The sequence below is a fragment of the Amblyomma americanum genome, chromosome 2 (genome assembly GCF_052857255.1).
Source record: "Amblyomma americanum isolate KBUSLIRL-KWMA chromosome 2, ASM5285725v1, whole genome shotgun sequence".
Classification (NCBI taxonomy): domain Eukaryota; kingdom Metazoa; phylum Arthropoda; class Arachnida; order Ixodida; family Ixodidae; genus Amblyomma; species Amblyomma americanum.
The window spans coordinates 24,015,946-24,039,422 of NC_135498.1; the positions used below are offsets into that span (position 1 = coordinate 24,015,946).

The 23,477-nt window shown below is 48.5% G+C and overlaps 3 protein-coding genes across 3 annotated transcripts in view; 2 read left to right on the plus strand and 1 right to left on the minus strand.

The window, feature by feature from the left end:
* LOC144120777 (guanine nucleotide-binding protein G(I)/G(S)/G(T) subunit beta-1) overlaps nt 1-20,647 on the minus strand; it is a 40,905-nt gene extending 20,258 nt beyond the window's left edge. The window contains exons 1-4 of the mRNA XM_077653478.1: nt 20,311-20,647; nt 18,689-18,768; nt 6,909-7,054; nt 5,350-5,643 (exon numbers count right to left, since the gene is read on the minus strand). Coding sequence (XP_077509604.1) covers nt 5,350-5,643; nt 6,909-7,054; nt 18,689-18,745 — 497 coding nt within the window. The 5' untranslated portion in view covers nt 18,746-18,768; nt 20,311-20,647. The remainder of the gene's footprint in view (nt 1-5,349; nt 5,644-6,908; nt 7,055-18,688; nt 18,769-20,310) is intronic.
* Nucleotides 20,648-21,744: 1,097 nt separating this feature from the next.
* On the plus strand, nt 21,745-22,011 carry Mocs2A (Molybdenum cofactor synthesis 2A). Its single transcript, XM_077653483.1, has one exon. It carries the CDS (start codon nt 21,745-21,747, stop codon nt 22,009-22,011), a length of 267 nt encoding a protein of 88 aa, XP_077509609.1.
* A 24-nt stretch (nt 22,012-22,035) lies between these two features.
* On the plus strand, nt 22,036-22,672 carry LOC144120779 (molybdopterin synthase catalytic subunit-like). The gene has a single exon (XM_077653482.1). It carries the CDS (start codon nt 22,036-22,038, stop codon nt 22,474-22,476), a length of 441 nt encoding a protein of 146 aa, XP_077509608.1. The 3' UTR covers nt 22,477-22,672.
* Nucleotides 22,673-23,477: the final 805 nt, after the last annotated feature.

The window sequence follows — 23,477 nt, forward strand, 5'->3', positions numbered from 1 at the left end:
GGCGCTCAAGGGCGCATTGATGGTTGATGGAAGGGCTGCTGTTCCAATCGAGGTGGCACCCCCACTTTGAACGGCAGTGGTGCTCGGGAGTGTCGGTAGCCGACGGAAGAGCCGACGCCATTCATGCGTAGTTTCTCTTTGGCTCTGATGCATTTGACTACTGCCGGCCGCGTTTCACAAGTTTTTAATGTAGTGCTTCGTCAGTCATCATTTGCGCTCCAGGTCCGGCAAGCGGCCGGCGCTCGTTCATGGCTACATTCAAGATGGCTGCCATTTTTTTATGTCGAAGAAACGAACAGCCGCGCACTGGGCTGCAAGTTCAAAGTTCGCAACGGGTGATACAGGTGTGACAGCTGCAGCGAGGAAAATTTTCAGCTGTTCCACGCAATGTCGTGATGTGGCTGTTTACGAAGTGCGGGATTTCGCTGGACGACGACGTTAGAACGACGAGCTGTGGGACCGCAGCAGCAGCGATCACGACGGCAGCGCTAGTGAGGATGATGGCGCAAGTGCGGACGAGTAGTCCAATGACTAATACATTTTTGTTTTGGAATGTGCCTACGGGCACGCCCGCGCGCGGCAGCCAATAGCGGCTGGCGATAAACGGCGGCCACTGGCTAATGCTATCACGTTCAACTACTCAAGGCCAAGCTTAAGGGGGGAGGCTACTCTTAAAGAAAAAAATTTTGTTTCTGCACCAAATTTAATCAAATTGCACACCCATGACTAGTTTTTCATGCTGATTCCAAAAATGTCATTGGTTTCATGATAGGATCATTAGTTATTGAGATACACTTAATTACACCCTTCTCACTAATAAGAACAATTAAGAGAAAAAACACATTAAGAAGTTTATAAATTGCACTTGGTTGGGTTCTAGAAACAGAAATGAATACAATGTTGGAAACAGTTTTTTAATTTTACTATCATAAGTAGTTTTTAAAGACATTGAAACTCAAGGTACAAATAGTGCCTAACTTGCAATCAAAAACTAGAGCAAATTAAAAAATTTCTGAACCTTAATTACAAATTCTACTCCCAACATTGTGTAGACTACACATATGGCTACTTGCTAAAGAAAGAATTATGGTTCTATCTGCCATAGCTGCTGAGATATGCTAGTTTGGGACATGCTACGAGTCCAAAATTTCCATTTTGAGAAAAACAGCAAAAACAAACGAAGTGGTGTTTATGGCAAAGTACTTCAAATTTATTTATATACTGGCATCAGCAGACACTTAATAACCTCCTGGAAGGTAGTCTGTCTGACCAGAGTTATTAAAATGGCGCTTTTTGAGTGAGCGCTGAAGATTTTCTCGTTCACCAAGCGCAAGCCGACGATGGAGAAGGTGTCGCAGGGTGGGGCAGTTGCGGCGTCTCCCATTGCACCGAAGAATGCTGCCTTTCGCTCTGTTGCTGCCGCTGATGCCATCTCCTGAAGTTTCTCCTGGGCTTTTTTGTCCCTTTCTTCTATCTCGGAAGGTTGCAGCATTCGGGTATCGCAACGAACACGGCCGCTGCCCGATGAGGCTTCCGCGACCGGCGGCGCCGTTAGGCCTAGCTCGGTCGGCACCTCCCGATCCGCTGGCGGAGGCGTACCCACGGTGCCTGTGGTGTCCGCGGTGCTCGAGGTGACCGTGGCGCTCTTCTTGAGGTTGTTAATGAGCGATTTTTTCCTCTTTTTTCCATATCTGTGCGTCGTGCTGAACTTTGGCGCCGGCGTTGACATCGTCGCGAGAAGCACCAACGAACACACCTTGACAAAATGGCTACCGCTTGGGCTCAACAGACGCTTCCAGCAGACGACACGAGGCCCTTCAGCCAATCAGATAGCAGCTTTCAGTCACGTGCACCGACTAGCGAATAGCATCGCGCGTTGCGACTGCTTTTTGGCGGCATTTTCTCCCTCATCCAATAAGCATAAAGGAGCAGGAACTGCGCGAAATTTAAAACGAAAAGCAGCTCTTCCAAACGAGACCAAGATGGCCGCGATCGCTGCAGTGAAACGATAATAGCATGTCTCGGAAAAAGCCCCGTTATTGCGCGAAAATTTGCCAAGAGCGAGCTCAGATCGAAGTTTTATACTCCTTTTACAGCCCAAATATTGGCTCTAGAGATTAGAAAATTCACAGGGTGGTAGAGAAACAGCTGCAGATTTCGAAAATTACATTTTTGAAAAACCGATTTTTTCGCCTCTAAGAGCCGTCTCCCCCCTTAAACAACCTCGGAAGTTTTTTTTATTTTTCCGAAACGTGATTTTTTGGGGGGGGGGGGGGGGGGGGGGGGGGGGGGGTCGACTTACAATCGTGAAGTACGGTAGTTTTGACATTACAAATTTTTATTTGCACCCAACTTGCAGAAAGCCTGGCATGACAAAAAAACGTGGTAGAAGCCCATAGTTGCTTTTATATTTTAGCCAAATGAATAGTTCATGCAGTGACATTCTACAAATATTTTTATCACCCTTACTTTTTTTACACAGGACATTATATCCATGTTTGAAAAATGCGGTCGTTATGAACACGCTAATTTAGCTAAACAGTAAAAAAAATAAGATAGTGATTAAAAAATATAGGAATGTCACTGCATAGAGAATTTACTAAGAAATACAATGCAACAAACCTCATGCAAATTCCACAAGGCACAGTTGTTCTAAGCTTTCTGCAAGCGGGACAGTTGGCTCAAAACTCACTTCTGAGAAAATTGGCTCAAGTTTTGCAAGCACTGCAGATTTATTAGAAAGCACCAGAGCTGTAATATTTTACATCATTGCTGTCAGGCATCTTCCACCTTTGCCTCCTTGTTTGGTGGGCTTGGTCCTTTTCTTGAGCCCTCTGGACGGCAAAGGCACCATGATGTAAACCATGATGGCCATGATGAAGGTGGCACACACTGCCGAGTAGGCTCCTTGGCTCCCTGAATTGTACTTCATGCCTGCCTCATTTACTGCCGTCTCTATCGCAAAAAGCGAGGCATGCTCGTCCTTTGACAGTGCTGACAAAACTTCCGTTCAGTTACGAACGCTGCGTGAAGGGAGTCGCGAACGCTGCATGTCTGCACTTCTGCCGTCACTGCAGTCACGAAACGCGGCTCGACGTGCGCCTGAATGGTGCTACGTCCGGCGGACGATTCGTCCAATGAATCTTCGGCTATCACACTGTAGCTCGTCGACGGTTGGGACTCACTTGGAGGCTGCGTGTCCGTGTCGTACGATGCGCCAGAAACAGAACACACCGCCTGTGCCGGCGATGGTGACCTTCGACCCGCGTCGCCTCCAACGCTGCGATCTCGGCTACCGATTTGCGCAGCTGTACGCAAAGGTGCAAGAAACTCCGTTGGCGTGTCTTCCGTCGACTGGGTTATCAGCATCGATTGCACAGAGCGATTGTCGGCTTCACTGCTAGAGTAATGCGGTGCAAGATAGCGCGGCACGTTTCCGCATGTTCAGCCGAGTGCTCCGCTTCTCCGGCTGGCCGCCGTCCTTTTCTCACCATAGGAGGCTTGCGCTCCCAATTTCCGAAGGCGTGCTTCGCCGAAAATTTCTTTTCAAATGAGCGACGATCCATCACTAACCTAGGAGCTTTCAAAAATCCTAATTCTGCAAGTCAAATGAACACTGCGGCGTGGTTTGCGAAGCAAACAGCAGTCCGCTGTGGTTGCCAGCTTGCCCGCTGCCACAGCAGCAACCAATGGGGAAGCGCCTTTCAGACCGGCAGCCAATCGAAGGACCTCTTTCATCAGAGGGCCCGTGCGGCCACCCCTGCATACCTGCGTTTCTTTTTATTTGTGTGACTGAAGAATTCAGAGACTGAACGGCGGAGCTTTGAGCTTTCAAACGGTACCAAGATGGCGGCGCTCAGTGGCGGGAAAGCCGAGATATGGCTCCGCGAACTGCGGTGATTTTGGACATTTATAACTGTTTCCTCACCGTGCGCACTGACAAACTAAAATTTTTTTCTGACACTTTTAGTGTGTTTTCAACGAAACCATTTTGATACAATGTAGATTAGGCGTTGCAGATACCGAAATGTATGGTTTCCAAAAATAGATTTTTTTCAGTCATTTTCGCAGTCTAATCCCTGCGTCCCGTCCCCTCTCAAGTCACATTCATAAAATACAAACTGCACTCTCTCGATCATAAACTAACCAGTCCATACGGGATCACGGCATAGGCTTACAATGAGTGATAGCCCCACTGCAAATGAAGGCTGCACACGTCAGTGACAAAGACCAAGTACTGCGGTTAACTAACTTTCAGAGCATTGAGTGTGTCACTCATTAGCGAAAGCTCATTTCTCCAAGGTCTGGCCCTGCGGTTGCGATCAAGAGCGACTACTGCATGATTTCGGCAGCTGCAAATTTCGCTCTTGCTTGAGGGTGTGGTCATGGCTCACATTATTCCTAATGCGTGGAAGAGTGTTCGGAACACCCGAATACCTGCATATTGTACAAAATGCACTCCAGTCAAGGAGCTCTGTGAACTCGTGTCATCTCAAAATTCACATCAACCATGATCGTACCACTGAAATTCCACTGTAGGCTGAAAATGTTGCTTTGCTCCATCAGTGCTTGACTGCCACCATGTTTGGTGGCTTCCGGCATGTTGAACCTACAGACGCCAAGGGCGAGAATGGACGGCGTGAATCTTGTTGTGGCTATTAGTGCAATTCCACCGCGACTGCAGCAAGAGCGCGAATGGCCAAAGGCACAAAGACGAAACTGCTGCTTGGGGAAGCACTTTATGAGATGCGGTTGTGCAGGCTGCCTTCGGGTAGTGTGCACCATTTGCCTTTTCCTTGTTGTCTGTAGATTACAATTGCAATTTCTAGCTTCCAATAGACGAGGTTTGTGTAGGAGCAAAGCAGCTGGCGCGAAACTAGCACAGATGCCGCACATGTGCCCAGACTTCGCCAGCTCTGCACACCCTCCCACTACGCTGCTGCCCAGGAAAACAGAGAGCCATCACAGGGCATTAAGGCCATTCTGTGCATGCAAACTATCACGACAACCAAAAAGCCTTGCAAATACCAGAGAAGCATGTTGTGCTACCAAGTTTTTTTTGAATGAATAAAATAAAAATAAAATAAAACTGCACACAATGATGTACGTTTTTTTTCCCGCACGCCCTTCCCAGCTAACGGCTCCCGGCTGGTACGTTTTCTTCCCCAGCGGTGCCGTGAAAAATGTAACAGCGGGGTTCTACTGTGGTACCTACTTGCAGAAGCAAGCATGCTGGTTACGCCCCCTCTAATTCAGGGCAGTCCTTCTTCTCAAGAGCATGCATAAGTTTCTGACAATGCAACTGGCAAAGGGAACCCCTTCAGGAGGGAGCAGACTAGAAGCACCTACCAGGTCATGTCCCCAGAGCTAGTGACAATTTGTGAGTCGTCCACGAAGCGGCAGCAGGACAGGTAGCCGGTGTGACCCGGCAACTCTCGGCTGACGCGCACATTGCCCTCGCGTGTCTTTAAGCTGTAGATGGAGCAGATGTTGTCGAGGCCACCACAGGCCACGTAGCTCCCCGATGGGGCATAGGCGCACGTCATCACCCAGCTTGACCTGAGCGGGATTGCATGCACCTTGTTGGTGGTGTATGCATCCCACACTATCAGCTTGCCGTCCTGAGATGCTGACACCAGGTAGCTGCAGGAAAGAAAACCACCAGCAATGAACCACAACAGAACTGCACAAGCAGAGGCCAACAGCGCTCGCTGCCAATACAGTGACAGCCCCACTAGATAATGCACCACAAAACTTCCACACGCTGCGAGATAATCCAAAATGTTTTGCAATCTGAATATGTGCCGCCAAACGATGATAACTGTACAGTCTTTACTAGAAAAAGATTCAAGCTGAAACAAGCAAGAATGGAGTGACTCAAGGAAAATATAAGAAGAGAAAACTAGCCAATGATGACATGCTCCTCCTGTTACCCAGAAAATGGCTGAAAGATGCACATAAAGAGTGGGCAAAATAAAAGTGGCTTGGGAGACCCTATAAAAGGCAGTATAGGGGCAACGCATGAGTGGTGAAATACAGGTGGAGTTAGCACCACACTCACTGATCAACAATGCAACATACTGCGTGTGTGTAGCATTTCTCTTTTGCGACTGAATGAAATAGTCAGGAAAACTTCCAGGTGAAGTAAAAATTTTGGTTCCGCTATCAGCGTACATTTGAATACCAGAGGCATCTTAGAAAGTGTTTGTGAAATCTTGCACAACTCTGAACCAATTTCTGTTGTGTAGCAGGTCACACATGAGCCAACAAGTCAGCACCTCTCTGGCCATCACCCTGATGCCAGTGCTCAGCATTACAGCAAGGGCGCAACATACTTACTGCCGAAAATGGGAACAGTTAGTTAACGCACTGTCCAAAGTAAAACAGTTGTGTCTGACCGTGTGTTTCTGAAACCTGATTTTCTGGGAGAATGGTGTCCATTTCCCAGTAAATTTGATGGCGCACAATGTGGTAACTGACAAGTGAGCTATACCAAAGCACAATTCTTGTGTCAACCTTGGGAAAGCGAGCTGGCACAGAGTTAGGCCAAGCTTAGAGTGATCACTTTTACACTGCTTCAGACTGAACAGAATGTGCTGTGGCTGGCCCAGGGGGCTTGAGTGATGTGCTTTTCAGACAAAACTTGTACAGAGCTACACAAAAGCCACACAGTTGTAAGCACTGCACCACAAACACAGCACAGCAACTGTTATTTTCCTTTTCACCACAATGCATTGCTCAAATACGGTGGACAAAGTCTCACACTCTCAACTCACACCTGAAAACAAATTAAATCTTGCACACCTGTTAGCTGTACATGGCCAGGTACGATGCCACAGAATTATGCTGTCTGATGCAACAAAGGATGGATCGACCACACAGGGGAAGTACACTGGAAGTGCTCTTACCGGGAATCTGAACCCCAGTGCATCGCATATATCTTGGCCAGGTGTCCCCGTAGCGTGCGCCGCGTCCGCATTTGGATTCGGCCCACCGGTTCCATGTTGGCTGTTGCTTGCACCAGTGTGGTATCACATGCCGCTTTCCGTGCATCCTGCAGCAGAAAGAATTGTGCCACATACCTCAGTACTCCACTTACTTACGGCTGCGGCAAGCTTATGCACTCTGGTAACAGAACAGCATTGTGCAGAGCATAACCTAGAAAGCAAGTTCAAGTTTGGCTGCCATACATATGCTTTGGTTTCAAAATGCAGTGGTGCTGCGTTTTCCCTTAAGTCGCACAGAGCAAGCAAATTAATGATGCTAGGTTCCATGAAGTTGTGACTGGAAGCTGACACACCCTTTCACGTGTTGTGCATGCGTGATAAAAAGATGAGCTGGAACATGACATTTATGAAGGCTATGTTCACCACACTTCGCAGGTATCAAAGTGGAAAAATATAAAGATTCAACTTTAGGTCATTTTAATTTAATGCGATAGCACTTAGGTTGTCATCTTGCGAAAACCCCGACTTCGCTGACTGGTCGAGAGGGTTGTAAAGTCATCAGTACTGCCAAATCTGAGAATTTGAGGACTAAAATTTCGATTACCTTCTATTGGATTGTACTAACCCGACCCACTCTTCCAACCTTAACCCTTTCACCACCAACCTCAAGCTTTGCTCATCACAGAAGATTGCACCAATATAGCCAATGCCGAGTCACTCTCGTCTGGCCCAGTACTGCGCTGCTCGCAATTTTCAGCCCTAGAGGGTAGTAGCCATCGACAAGAAAAAAAAAAAAAAGGCATTTTGCGCCTTCAGCGTGCTTTGAGCTTAACAACAATCATTCCACTATGGCGTCACACATGAAGAACGCCAGTGGCAGAGGTGTCCCAAGAAAATTAGCTGCTGCGAAAAGCAGTTCGGACAGCAACGTTGCTGACAATCTAGAGCGTATTTACGACAGCGACTTACTTTGAGAACTGAAGACTGCTTCAGATGAGAGCAACGGAGACGACAATGGTGACATGCTCGGTACTGCACGTCAACCGCTAATGATGAAACCTTGTTCGTGTTAAGATGAAGCAACATCTATGCATTTTGCAGTGTGTTACAGTGTACTGAATCAAATAAATATGGTGCATTTCCATATGTTGTATTGTAACCGGATACTAAGGAGTGCACTGAGGGAAAGAAGCCCACTCCAGAGAAGCTTTTTCTTTTTTAAATTTGTGTTAATTCTAACCAGAGACCAAAGAAGTAATATATCTTCAGAATAAGAATTACATGGAACAAATTATGACTGGTTAAAAACATTAGGTGATTTTTATTTTTCAGGAATTAATATAGGTCCGCCCACTTCCAAATGCTCTCGCATTTTCTTCGTTAAGAATGCGGTCAAGAAGGCCACAAGTTTTTTCTTTTTTTGCACAGCTTAGAACATTCACAACAGCAACAAAAAAAACAGAAGAGTACAAACAAGAACAAAACTGAATTGAAAAAGAATCAATGTATTATGTCTATCCAAATACTAAAACTTCCAAGCCACACACAAGCTCTTGTGAATGCCCTTGCACAAATCTGCTCTCTTGAACACAGACAAGTCTGTGTGGAATTTTGTCAGCACCGAAAAATATTTATTGAGAATATTATTGACCTGGTCACTGCATTAGCACTTTCAAAATTGGAGTTTCACTGTAACTGAGTTCACCGGGATGTGTGGTCAGGTGGGGGGGTGGGGGGGGGGGGGGGGAATAAAAATAAACGAAGTGGTGTAAGCAAACAAAACTGAAGGAAAACATGTAAACCCGTAAGGACAACCTAACAAAAGGTGCATTTCAACTCAAGAAGGCAACAAATCAGCAGAAGTCTCAAATTAGCATTCACGTCACAATTCCAGAATGTGGCAAAACCTCAGAATGCACAAAGTGCAAAACTGCACTTTTACCTTGCTTACTTGCTCTCTGAGCAAGCTGAAGTAGGTTTGTCACAAACATGAAATTTACTAACTGAACAGATACGTCCAACTCTCCCCCGCCCCTGCAAGGGGTTGTTGCTCCCGGCAATGGCAAGGGAAACGAGCCAAACAGCCGCGCAGGGGGCTCATGACTGCACCAGCCGGGTAGCAGCATTGCGACCCGACCCGGAAGCCACACTCACACAGGGGTTGGCGCCCGAGCCGCCGCCCCGATTCCCAGTTTACCCGAGTGATCGGAGGAAGGAGGAGCAGTGTCAACAGTGTGAACCCTTCCCCCACTCCCCCACACACAGTGATCAACGGCACACGAGTGACACCCGTGACCTTCAAGGCCCGCGCTGGGCGAATGACGTCAGAGTGACGTCAAGCCCGAAATCCAGGGCTCGCGGGCGAGGAGGCGCCGGCTAGAGAGACTGAGAGGGAGGGAAAGGGGGCGCCGCCCCTCCCGCTCCGCACAGCGCTCCTTGCCCTCCTCCCCTCGCGGAGCCACGGTCCGCTCGCCGAGTTTGTCCACTCCATGTGGCTAGCAGGTGCACTACGCCGCGTGCACGGAGGCACGTCCGCCAGAGTGCCCCGCGGCCAGGAATGACAGCACGGGTTCGTGTCTGGCCACGAAGGTTTCGAAGCCCCACGGTAGTGGGCGTCGTAAGCGAGCAGCTTCGAATGGCTTTCGTCAAGATACATCGCGTTTTTCCGCGCCTCTGCTTCCATTCGGAAAACGCAAAAATGATGCCGCCGCGCAGACACACAACCGCCAAGCCCTGTTTGTGCATCTGTGTTCACTTCCGCTAGCTCGACCGCACGCAACGGTTCCAAACTAACGGCGCGGCAGAGGCGTTTTGGAGACGCTGGCTTCAACCGCGCTGCAAAGCGTCGTCCGCCCACGCCTCGCCACCTTCATTAACGCGGCCGTGCGGATGCATTTGCGCTGGGCGCCACCTTGCGGTGGCAAGGCCGGATTAGAAGTGGCAAGGAAGTAACCTCATGCGCACCCGCTCGGGTCGTCGCACAGAGCGCCACCTCCGCCTTGCTTGCCCGTCCCACTGTCTGCGAAGGAGGACGTGCGGCGCCGCATGGGCGGTGGCCAGTTCCGACTCGCCACGCAGAATCCCGACAGCAGACGCGGCGACGGGCACGTAGCCACACGGGGCAGCGGAAAGGGGAAACAGCTTTGCGCGCCGCAAAGCCCGTCCGGAATAATGCCGCAGCTGCGTGCGACAGAGATCCCGCCCAGGATACGGACAGATCTCCGCCACCAATCCAAAGGGCGGAAAGAGAGAGAACAGAAGGCACCCGAGGGAAAACAAATAACGACAAACGAGGCTGCACGCTGGTCGAGGGAAGCGCGTGCGGCGCCGCCGGAGAGCTAGCGTTGTTTATTTCCCGTGCGCACCACCCGCTTTGTGGTCCCCCCCGTTCGTCACTAACGCAGAGATCGGCCACGGATGAGGCGAAAGCTGCACGCGGGACGCACTGGGAATGCCGCAGGCGCGTGGCAGAGTGCAATTCTTTCCCGCGGTAAAAGTCTCGTGGCCCGAGCTCCCGGCGATCATATCGTCCCGCTGCAACAGCCAGGCCTGCCTATATAGGCAGCAGCCGCAGGATTCGCTTCCGGCCGGCGACAACGCTAACACAAACAGGCCCGCCAGCCGACGAAAAACGAAAACAAGGAAAACGCGAAACAACGCCCAGCGCTAGGCACGTGGTTGGGAAGCTGAGGGGGGGGTCTGAGGCCGAAGGTAGTAGATCGCGAGCCCACACGCGCGTGCACAGAAAAGATCAAAGGAGAAACGGCGGGCACGTCACTCCCGGGGCAGCGGCGACGAGCAGAACGAACGCCGCTCCCAGTGACGTCATTAGGCGAGGAGGCGCACAATTCATCCCCCCCCCCCCCCCACTTTCGCGCCAGCACCGCCGTTTTCGAAAATCGATCAACTTGAGCCGCGGCCCGCGCCGGGCAGAAAAGCCTGCCGAGCGCCGAAGGCTTTCGGCCGGCCGGGTGGGCGAGGGGGGGGGGGGGAAGGGCCGCCGCTCACGTCACGCGGGTCGCTCGAGGGGGGGGAACGGGGCAAATCGAGAGCACCAGAAATGCTCGAAAAGCAGCGAGCCGTGCAGGGAAACGAACTGACTGGGGCCGGTCGCAGAGAAGCCAACCAGGCGGCCCGTGCGTGTGAAAAGGCATGGACGCGCTGGTTGCTCGATCCCGCAGCTGCCACTTGGGCCCAACGCGGTGCAGGCAGCTGCGGCCGCAAATGCACGCCAGCCACCCATTTTAGGAGCAACGTTTGTCCCTCCGCAATTCGCCAAACCTTTTGCAAACAGAGGTGAGAGGTAATAGCAGCTGAACACAGCGCACGAAATGAAATTCTAAGCTATGGGGCTACAGAGACGCGTGGATGGGAGATGGATACCGCTTGTACGCATCCGCAAATAAACATGGCATCAGCTCTTGATGCAGCACTACGATTCCAAGAAACCCATGCCACTCCGGATGCTTCCACACGAGTGGCCTGTAGACGAACTTGTACATCTTTTATATGCATGACTGAAGTAGTGAAAACATATCTCAAGTGCAGAGCTTAGCCCCACTCAACACGTCACAGCCTTAGAAACGTGTGCAACGAAACTGAACGAATGTATGGAATGCAGCCACAAAGAGATGCCAGACAACACAACTCCTACCACTTGCAACATGTGATGGAGTCCTGTGGAGTCCTGTAAGAGTAATGTAAGGGGGGAAAAAAGTGTACAGTATCAGCACTGAAGATAAGTCCGCTTCAAATGGACCACATTACTGTTCCTGAAATTTGTCTGCTTAGCACATGCAACAATGAAGGGTCATGCTGATGCATTCTCATCAAAATATGGAAAAATATTTTGCTTCCAAGCTAGTGTTCACACACACACAAAAAAAAAAATGGTTAATGAGGTGTCTAGCAGGTGTGCCCAACACATAAAAGTATTGTGACAAAAGAGTTCTGATAAATAATTCTCTGTATTAACAGACCCACCAAAGAAGCCTGTTTACTAATGGCATCCATACGGAGAGATCACATCTTGGAGGAACCAATGAAATCAGCCACACCTTTCGACCGCAGTAGTGCTACACACATAAGTATTCAGATAAAAGTCCAAGATGCACCCTGAATAAGTTTCAATCTTCATAAGCACAGAAATCCATAGCGATGCCACATCCCTATGCAAAAGCAAGAGGAGAGGGGCAGAGGGAGCTGGGGCCCATGACAGGCTGCCTGAGAGATGCACAAAATTGCGAAGTGTAGAATAAAGGGGGCACTGCCACAACAAAGCCACTGCAAGTATCTTTTACACAGAAGCATCTGCCACTCAGGTTCAACAATAGGCGTCATCACCAGCTGCTGTTGGACAAATTAATGAATGGATGGTTGTGAGCAGCCACGGTGAGGCTGTCAAGCCGCAACTTGCGGCCGAGTATGCTGTGCATAGTGCAGAATGTTTTTAAGACTGGTTTACGGTACTTTCAGTATAAAATCTTGGCATGAAAAAAGTGGCACGGCAGTATTTAATAAAACAATGGTGCACACATTGCAGATGTACAACAGGTACAAATGATTAATTGATTTCTTTACATATGCGACATAAGAGTGTCAATAATCAGCTAATCCAATCCCAGGCCCGGACCAAATATCACATCCTGCAGACAGCCAAGACATGTTTCAAGTGATGACCCACAGCACAATTTCTCTTCTTGTTATGAATGTGCACTTGAAGAGTTTGCAGACCATAATGTGCACTGTGCTTATTATGACGAAACCCTGGAAGCTACAAGATAACCAGAGCCACATGGTGGTCCACTAGCCAACAAATTAAATCTACTGAAAACCACGAACTTTGTTGCTATGAGCATGAGGTTGCACAACTGAGTCAAGGCTGAGGCAACCACCGCACATAACACCCTTGCAATTAGTGATCTCAGTACAAGTTAGAGAGAGAACCCCATGTATTCGAAATTATTTCGAAGCCCTCCACTTTGCTGTAGGAACAGCCCAAGTGCACCTCCGGATTATCAATCCCCTACAAAACACCACTGCAAATCACTGCAACAATGAAGCTTGGCGTGCCGCCACAAGAGAATTTTGCCAGAACTCTCGGCTAAACCACTAGTCCACAAGTGCAGTGAAAGAAATGGCCAGAGTAATTTTGGAGCAGCAGAAAGTACGCGTATGGCGTAGGTATATACCGTATTTTCTGGTGTATAAGTTGAGTTTTTTTTTTCAACTTTTCGTTGGTGTGACTCATATACGGTGAAAAATGACATGCCACGTGCAATCTTTTGCCGTTCCTAGTAACCAAGTTTGAAAAGAAAATCTATAAGTAAAAGGGAAAAAATTTTTTAAATTATTACAGTTTTAGCGCAGCACGATCAGGAGGACCCAACTACGCCTGCGCAGTGGCAGGCGTGCTCCCCAGGGCCATCTACGCAACGTGCAGATAGCTCACCGTGGATGTGGTTCATAGTAGTAGGACGCACATCACGCTATGCTAAAGCTGCATTTTTAAACGGCTGTCCTATGGCTAGAATACCATAATCTCGCCGCTTACAGTCCAGTCATAGATTCTAAAGTTTCGATTTCAGCATCACATCCATAAGGCTGCGGCCATTGTGCATTCTTGTTCAACATGACGCCACCCGTGAGGTGAAGCTACGATGCAAGATTGAAGTTGTGAGACGTTGAATATGGGCTGGAGAACTGGAACCACATAGCAGGGACAGTTCGATGAGAGTGCAAAAAATTATCCAGGACTACCTGCCTCTTTTTGATAGGGCAACAAAGCGAACCCCAAAATTAACGCCCACTGAGAAGTTAGCTGTAGTGTGCCATTTCCCGACTTCAGCCGAACAAGATGCGGGAAGTCAACAACGGCAGTGTTTGTGGATGTTTCTGTCATGCGCATTTCCGGCTTGCCTTCACACCACAGGATGCCCACTCCAAATCCCTGCATACTGCAGGCCTGTTTCGCTTCTGTTTTCATTATGCAGGGTGACAATGTGCTTGGCCAGCATGATGCCCGCCTGCATATATATACATATACTAAGGACTGACTGAAGGATTCTAGAAAAAACTGTTCGTTAGTGCTGCCTAATGCAAAGGTAGGATAACACAGGGCGCCCGAGAATTTTGTTCTAAGGGAATGGAGAGTTTTGGCACAATTACTTGTAGTTTGTCGTAATGTAACAGCATGCAGCAAGGCTTTGCCTTTTGGTGCAACCTGCCGCAATTGACACGGCAATCATATCACTGCAAGTGTAACCCATGAACACCCAAGCAATGTCCCTCTTTTCAATCATTATGTGAGCCCCCCCCCGACAAGGACTCAATGCCAAGAGAGAGAGATAGTGAGACCATCTGGCAAACTATCCAATAGGGATGTTGAGTAAAGACAATCATGACAGCACAGGCCAGCATTCAATAAAACAGCCAGCAGACAGCCTTCCATCTCTAGGCTATTAGAGAGATAATACTTCTCAATGCACTGCTACACCTATCAGCATAAAACTGACTGTGCATAAAGTTTTCACACAAAATTAAAAACATTATTTCAAACAACTAAGTTTGAAGATGAGAATTTGGTGCATTAATGCAGTAAGATTGGAACATGAACATATCAGCAGAGATCTGCTTGGTCTGGAGGCCAATTAGGAAAGAATGTGACACTCCGATCATAGTCTCACAAGAAAACGGGCGTTTTGGGGCCAACTAACAATTTTTCCGGGTTGCATGAATGGGGCAAGAGAGGCGCTTTTTAGACCTTTTAATTCACAACTACAGTACCGGTAAAGAGGCCGCTGCCATGCGAGTTACATGATGCAAACAATGCGTATTCGTGAGGCAGCAGGGGTGGAAAACACATGCAGATGGAAGGCAGTCTTAAAACTTATGTTTCTGAGTATGCTCGTGCAAGAATTCTATAAGCTGTCGCTTGAATGGGTTGGGTTTGGGGTCAACGACCCTGGCATTCTCAAAGTTGATGCCATGAACCAAGTCCTCAGAATGCTCCACGATTGCGCTCTGCTCAAACTCGCAGACATTGTTCTTGTGTTGGAGAAGACTTTGTGAAAAATTCTCCTGGGACTGAGGTAGTGGGCCAAAATAAGGTGTAGAAAGAACGCCCTTTGCCCCCATCCAGTCAACCCTGAAGTAGGTACTGAATCAGCCTCAAGACGTCTGTTCTCTCGTGAGAATTTTAATGAATTGTCAGAACATTGTTTTCTCTCTACTAATTGAGTAAGAAATTCTGGGTGAGAAAAATAATTTGGGGAGAAAAACAGCAAAAAAGTTAAAGCAATCTGAGCTGAGTAAGAGATGTACCAAACGAACCCACCTATTGAACTGTCCCACAGGAATGCTCAACAGCAGTTATCTTGAAATGTACAGGTGCGGCCATAATATTACGGAGCACGCTTCGGATTTTGATATTTTCTCACGCGCTCCGTGGAAAAGATGTGATTGTTTCTTGATTTCATACGCGAACGCACGAGTGGCACGTGCTCATATATGTATAAAGTAGTTCTTGATATTTGCTTGGTAAGGCTGAGAAAAGCTTGATCGCCGAAACGTGCTCCGTATTATTACGGCCGGGACTGTACAGACCAGCATTTCTTTTAGTACCACCAGAGCAGAATTAGGATCAGCAGCGTGTGCGTGAAATTCATGTTCATGGTATTATAGTTTCAGGCTGACCTCACTTAGGAAGCAGGAAAGCACACAATTACCAGCAGTTACAAAGCCTACCATGTAATGCTATCTAGGTTAGAAAACTCACTGCAATAACTACTGTTGCAATAGAGTGCAACGGGCACATCACAGTAAAAATTTCTAAATGCCGGAAATCAAGAACTAATGCGGCATATTAAGTTCCATATTCGTGTTTCACAAGGCGGGAATTGCCGTGACCCCCTTGGCACAACAACTGAACAGAAGTGCACAATGTGCAAGCCTCTACCAACAGTACCTACAGCCTAAAAGGCTGAGAATCTAGAACTCCTAATTGGGCTTTTATTTTTATGTACCATGATCTGATGCACCTTCAGTGATGGGTTGACAACCCTGCTGACAGCCAAACATCATAATAAGGTTAAAGGGTCACTGGCTATTGCTGCCTGTACAAAGCCAACAAAAATGCATGTATTTGGCAGTAATGTTTGGTTTATGGGGGTTTACACCCCAAAGCAACTCAAGCTATGATGGACGCCGTTGTGAAGGGCCCCGAAAATTTCGACCACCTGTGGTTCTTTAACGTGCATTGATATTACACAGTACACGGGCACTGTAGCGTTTCGCCTCCATCGAAATGCAACCGCCACGGCTGGGATCAAACCCGCGTCTTTCGGGTCAGCAGCCGAGCGCCATAACCACCGAGTCACCACGGCGGACCCAGCAGTAATGTACCTAGCCCCATACGTGCCATGTAATTTACTGAAAAAATTGAAAATTGGTTTTTGGGGAAAAGAAATGGATCAGTAACAATCTCACATATATCAGTGGACACCTGAACCACACCCTAAGGGGAGGGATAAAGGAGGGACTGAGAGAAAAAAGGAATAAAGAGGTGCTGATTTTAACCACCTGGGGATCTTTAAGGTGCACTGACAGTTGGGTTCGAACCTGGGTACTCCAGCTCAGTAGCCGAGTGCGCCCTAACCACTGAGCCACCGCAGCGGGTCAGTGCAATTTGTTCTGCAGTTCGAATAAAACGACCAAGCAGATTTAATCTGCCAAATTAAAAGGACGGCGAAGGCAACTGTGCCTAATTTTTGTTCTAAAGATGTATTTATCACCAAGAAATCTCAGGGTGAAAAACGTTAAGATTTTTTCAGGCATTCAATTCAAACTCCTGGCACCAATGCATAACTGAAGAAACTGAGGGCATCAAGAGACTCAGTGATCACTTTAATCTATTCTTGATTCCACACACATTTGCAGCAATTTAAAAACATGTGAATAAGGCGGGATGTTTTGTGAGCAAGAGAGGGATTTATGTCAGTTAATATGCAAGACTGAACGGTGCTAAAAAAATTTAATTGCGGCAGTAAATTGCACTCTGCTTACCACATTATCAGACCCCATCACTTGTACTTATTCTGTTCCTAAATGGCTCACATCCATGTACATGCTCGAGTGTTGTTCCTGGTGTTCTCAGTATCCCATTAGGCATTGTGGCCAGTTCTGCCAAATCCCTGCTGCTAAACTGAGTGCATTTAAAAAGATAACCACGGAATGCTGTGAGAAAAAAAAAGGGGGGCACAGATATTCTGTCACAATTTTTATCTTAAACTGTTTATTTAAAATGTGTGCAGAGGGGACAGCCAGAATTCAGCAAATACAGCGGCCAGATCACCCACCCAAGTTTGCATGATAGATGAGGCGTAAAGACCCAGCCGTAATATTACCAAGCACGTATGGCGAAAAAAAAAAAACTCTTCTCACACATTACGTAAAGTAAATTAGGATGTATTTTATACACATTTTAGCACTTGGCAGTAGTGCGCTTACGTATGAACCCAGGAAACCAACATATTGTCTGTACAGAACACGAGCAAATTTCACATGCCGAAGCATGCTCCACAATGTTTTGGCTGCACCTGTACATGTCAGTTTTTAATTCTAAAGTTATCACGCCAATCAAGGGTAATTCTTATTGATAACATGCAGCCACATCTGGCTGCACATCCCACTAACATTATCAAAACAATCCAACAGGATGCAATGCAGAACCATAATCTAACAGTAACGTGCCAAAGCTAATGGAATGGGCCTGGGTGATGCCAAAATGAGGTCATATGAATTTCAACTAGTGGTTTTTTTAAAGAGTACCGAAGTCTCAGTACGCGAGCTTTCTTTTTCTTTGCAATACATCTAAATGCAGGTGCTGTCGACAGGATAAAACTGATAACCCCGTGTTCGATACCAGGGCAACACAAGTGACAGCTACACAGTAAAACAGCAGAAAACTAATGATCCTACAGTGACATTCTTGCACGCATCCACAGACCGAGGTTCATGAAATTGTCCTACAGTGCGATCTCACTGCGATGAGTAGCAGCATCACGAAGTTCCCTTGCAACATAGTCTATGCTCTTGCTGTGAGTGTAGACCAAGCCTAGACTAAGTGAACATACTCACACTGAAATTACTTCGACGCAGCCAGCAGAGTTACCAAAAAGCAAGAACTTTTTTCTTGTGCTAGGAAAGCGTGTTTACTGAAGGATTTGAGTTCACTAAATGGTACCACAGCAAACGAATGACACCTAAACTGCCGAAACGATGGCGCAGCAGCTGCAGTTATGGTCACATGAATCACAACCACAATGCAACTGCCTCCGTGAACTTTGTGTAAGCAAAGTACTTTTTACGTCATCTTTTCACCATGTGTAGTACATTACAAATCATGTGAATGAGTGCCTCAGCATTGTGGCAGCATTCCTTTACTATGCATATATAAAGAAAAATTGACTGTCGACCTCGTCAGCGTGCGCAGATGTAGCATGAAATGGCTGCTTTGTGCATTTAAAACAAGATGGCAGTGGGACTTCGGCATACTGCCCGACTCTAGATTTGCTGATGCCATTGAACTTGCGTGCTATGCCACAATTTCTCAAGAGTGAAGTGTCAAAGAAAGAGACTTGCTCTGCCAGATGAGCTTCTTGTAAAAATCACATGCATGAACTTCACATTAAGTTTGGTCACTTACACATGCAAACCACAGAAAGTTGTTCCGCGAAACTTACTCGTATTGTGTTCTTTAATGTCTCTGCTTCTTGACGTAGACTCTCCACTTCATTCATTTTGTTAGCTTAGGCTCCTCGACCTGCAAAACACAATTGCACTATGTTAGCGAGCATGCACTGATCCATGGTTCAGTGTAAGTCTCAAGAGATGCAATGTAAGCCACGATTTTCTGTGCACACCAAGTAGACATTCAAAGCATGCACGGCGAACCGTTGGCTAGCATTATCTTGCACTACGGTACAGCCACAAGAGGAAATTACAGGATCGCTCCTGGGTTGTCAAAGTAGTGCACAGGATGATTCTACTCACCGCTTACACTGATATGCTAAACAAAGAGGAATTTATGAATCTACGGAAAGCACAGAAATACAGCGGTAAGCAAGCAAAGGATTACTGGATTAGCAAAGCTGTGTAATTCATTATGTGAAATGATATACAGATCAATGATTTGTGCACAAGAAAGGTTTATAGTAACTTCAAATAACAGGTTGCACCTTCGTTGCAACATAATGCTGTTCATTTATTATGCACGGTGAATTATTTATGCACACGTATATGTCACAGCGGCTCATGCTTTAGTTACAAACTCAAGTTTTTGCAAGACGTGGCGCGTCATTTTGCAACGAAGCAGAGCGGCCTGCCAAAACGCCACGCAGTACGCCCGCACCCACATGCCGACTGCAATGCACGCAGGAAACAAGTTTGCCCGCGACACACGCAACGCCTTTCGGGGTTGCAACGATCGGGTCGGTCATCTCGGAACGAACACAAACACCCCAGCTGCAATGCACCTCGACGCATGTTGTGCGCGTACGCCCAGGCAGACGAGTTGCAATGTTCTTCGCTGCACATACCGTTTGTAGGCCAGCCCACTAGCAACTTGTCACAACCACGATCGTTAGGCTTAAAGCACACGATAGACGATTATCCACGAGCAGGGAGACGAACTAAGCTCAAGAAAAGCGTACGATAATCGCGACAGCGAAGACTAAACAGCCGCTCCGCCCTCCGCCGGATCAGGGCGCAAAAACCGCGCGAATGCGATATAAACCACCGCAGGGCGCCGATCAAGTTTAGGGTTATCATCGTCAGCGAATCGGGAGTGCAACTCACAGACCAAGCTGATGTTAGCAACGGCTATTAATACCGCTTTGCAAGAGCACACACATGCAGAGGATCGCAAAACGCGAGCGGGCGTAACCCGTAGCAAGAAGGGCCGCCACGTTGTTTTTGCAAACAAGCCAAGTATGTCACACCACATCGGGCACATCGTGAAGGTTTGCAGGCACTTCCGCGAGCTACGATGACACAGTAACGATGTTCCGGCCAAATGGCGTTTCCACGGTCAAGCGCGGCCACTAGCCCAGTTCGTGCGGCCGCAACTTTTCGCAACTTCGCCAGCAACGAGCGAAATTTGAGCTGATCGGAACATAATATCCGCCATTTTACAGCGCTGGGAGGAGCAGCGCTAGCCCTAACTCAAGAATAATTGTCACCGTTTCCGCCGAATCGGCGACTCGAAAGCAGTTCCGAACACTCGAGCAAGCGTGCGCAAAGCTCCGTCCGTGCGGCATCGGAGGACGACTGGAACGGAATCAGGCGAAACATGGAGGAACCATACCTTCCGAGAGTAACTTCCCTCTAATAATAGGCCTAACGCTGAAACAATTCGCCGGGTGTCCCAGGCTTGCCGTGGGGCGAATGGTGTCCCAGCGTGCCGTCACAGCAGTTCGTTGAGCAGCATGGAAGAATGTCCACTACGTATGTCCAACAAACCTCACAAACCACACTTCAGCATCCACCGCACTTCGGTACCCGGCGAGTGCACGAGAACCCTCGAGCGTGTTCGTAAATTTTTTTCCCGACCGCTTTGAGCAGGGTGCGGCTCCCGTGCACAAACCGGCAAAGACCCCGTACTGAATTTAATAGCGGACTGCTCGACGCATGCGCCAAGCACAATCCCACAGCGGCTGCGCGGAGGACCACGCACTACCGGAAATGACGCACGGATATTACTTGTTCCGGGAAAGGTTTGGTCCAGGGGCGGGTGACGGCATTTCGCGCTTGCTATTTTTGTTGATACGATATTTTTTTTTTCGTTCGCTGGTAAATCTTGAGCTGCTAACGCAAGCGTAAACGTACGCACAGTTCCAAAGAGGCTATTTGAAAGCAACTGCACCTTCGAAATGCCTTTGCGCATGGTGTTTTGCAAACTATGCTCATTGAATTCATGTCAATTCTATAATGTTGCTAGTGGTCATAACGTTACAGAATGCAAGCATGTTCCGAAAGTTGCAAGCTTCGATTGGGGAAACGTGCGGTTGCACAGGTTGCACATTACAATAGCACAACACGCGTTACTTTTCCCGCATTGCAACAAAACAGTGAGGGGGAGCTAACTATTTAGAAAATGAGCTGAATTTTAACTTTGGTTTGCTAGAGTGAGGATACTGTGCGGTAACATAAAACCCGTCGGTTAATTTGCAAATCCATTTGCCTTTTCGCTGAACTGTATGTCATTTGCGACTGTGCGAATTACTGTACTGTTCATTGTGATTTCTGTTTTGTTCCTTCCCGCTGTAGCACAAACAAGAAATTAATTACAAATTGACCTGAACTCGCTCGTATGGCAGGCCATGCTGGTGCTTCAGGAGAATACACTCAGGCATGGGCCACGACCGCTCCAGCATTAAAACCGCGGCCCGCGGTGCAAGCACACAATGCGACTGAAGCATCCACTTCGTACCACTTTTGGGGCAGTTAGCGCCACCTGCGGCAACTCTGGCACACGAGTTGTTGACAGTGTGATATTTTGCCGCTAGAAGCCACTGTAATCGCATCGGTCGCGACGCATTGCGGTCTTGATCGTAAATAGCAGCCGGCTTTTGGCTTTCGGCCACATGTGGCGAGTTACCCCGCGATGTTTTGGACGTTCGTCCTTGCTGCGCCGTGCGCGACGGAAGTCGTCATTTCATTCGCATGCGTTCGATAATGTCTTAAGGGCTAGGCACAAAGCCGACCGCAGCCATATTCGACAGCTGCCGCTCACTGTATAATGCGGCCAGAGGTGCCCGTGCGCTTGCTACTGTTCGCCAAGGCCCGCGAGTTGGTCGGCGCCTCCGAAGCGTCTCTCGTCGCCCCCGCAGTGCTCCGAGACGTCGAGGAACTGAAGCAGGTGATTTTCAGTGTGTACCCTAAGCTCTCAGTGCTGCAGCATAGCGCCGTGATCGCCGTGAACGAGTCGTACCTCGAGTCGGGCGTCGAAGTGACGCTGCAGCTAGGAGACGAAGTTGCCTTCATTCCCCCTATCAGCGGCGGTTGATCTGGGGTCTCCGGCGTCATCGCCATGGATTACGTAGAACTGACAGCGGCCAGACTGGACGTTGAGACGGTGCTGGCCAAGGTCGGATCCCCGGACTGCGGCGCGGTTTCCATTTTCCTCGGCACGACGCGCAACCACTTTGAAGGCAAGCGAGTGAGCAAACTGAGCTACGAAGCTTACGCTCCGATGGCGAAGCGCGAGATGCTCCGCATCTGCGCTGCTGTTCGGCGCCAGTGGCGTGTCAAGAACATAGCACTGATCCACCGTCTGGGCGACGTCCCCGTTGGCGAGGCGAGCGTACTTATCGCCATCTCGTCCGAGCACCGGCAGGAAGCCCAGGAGGCTGTCAAGTACTCCATCGACGAGGTCAAGCGTCGAGTGCCCGTCTGGAAGAAGGAGTACTACGAGGACGGTGGCCAAGAATGGAAGGAAAACAAGGAGTGCTTTTGGATTGAGCGCCGGTGATGAACTGCGTTTGCGGTGGCTCCGCGAATGTGTTTCCTTCTGTACTACAGTTGTTGAAGCTCCGTTTTTCCTGTGCAATTTTCACGTCTTGCTCGCATTCAGCCATTTGCGCAAGGACCGCGTGCGTGTTGGCAGCGGAAAGTTACGTTTCGCTTTACAGATGATGTTTTGGCAATAAATTAATTTATGAAATGTTTGTATGTATAGTCTTGATTTTAGGATACAAGCCTTTCTAGCTTGCCGGCTGCTCGAAAATCGCCGACCGGAATCGCGCGCTTTGGATAACTGCCAATGGTTGGATATATCATCGCGCCTGCATGTGGGCTCAATAAGCAGCGTCAGTCCCGTAGCGCCTCCATCGACATAAGGCCGCCGCGGCGGAGCTTCGCTTGCCGCCGTTCGCAAGGTCTGTATAAAAACCTAGTGATGAGTGCGTGGCGCTCTGATAATTAAGTGCCGGCTCGTGTGTCTTGTTCTTACATCCGCGCTTTTCGAGGGATGATTAAATTGTTACTGACTCCCGACGATTAACAAACTCGGCTAGTAAGGCATTGTGGCATACCTTTCTGTCGACTATATTGGTGTCCAAACAGTCTGTCTGTAGGACGGCGTTCCGAACTGTTGCTAAAGGCCCGCCACGGTGGGTCAGTGGTTAAGGCGCTCGTCTGCTTAGCCGGAGTACCCGGGTTCAAACCCGACCGCGGCGGCCGCGTTTCGTTGGAGGCGAAACGCAAAAAGCGCCCGTGCGCCGTGCGATGTCAGTGCACGTTAAAGATCCCCAGGTGGTCGAAATTATTCCGGGGCCCTCCACTACGGCACCTCTTTCTTCTCTCAGTCTCTCCTTTATCCCTCCCCTTACGGCGCGCTTCGGGTGTCCACCGAGGTATGTGACACAGTTACTGCGTCATTTCCTTTCCTCAAAAACCAGTTTTCATTTTCAACCGTTGCTAAAAGGAAATGATAAAATTAGTCGACATGGGCGCCGGCTGTTCCCGCGGGTA

Excerpts from the sequence above, each read along its gene's own strand:
- LOC144120779 (XM_077653482.1), top strand. The coding sequence starts at position 22,036 with ATGGATTACGTAGAACTGACAGCGGCCAGACTGGACGTTGAGACGGTG.
- Mocs2A (XM_077653483.1), top strand. The coding sequence starts at position 21,745 with ATGCGGCCAGAGGTGCCCGTGCGCTTGCTACTGTTCGCCAAGGCCCGC.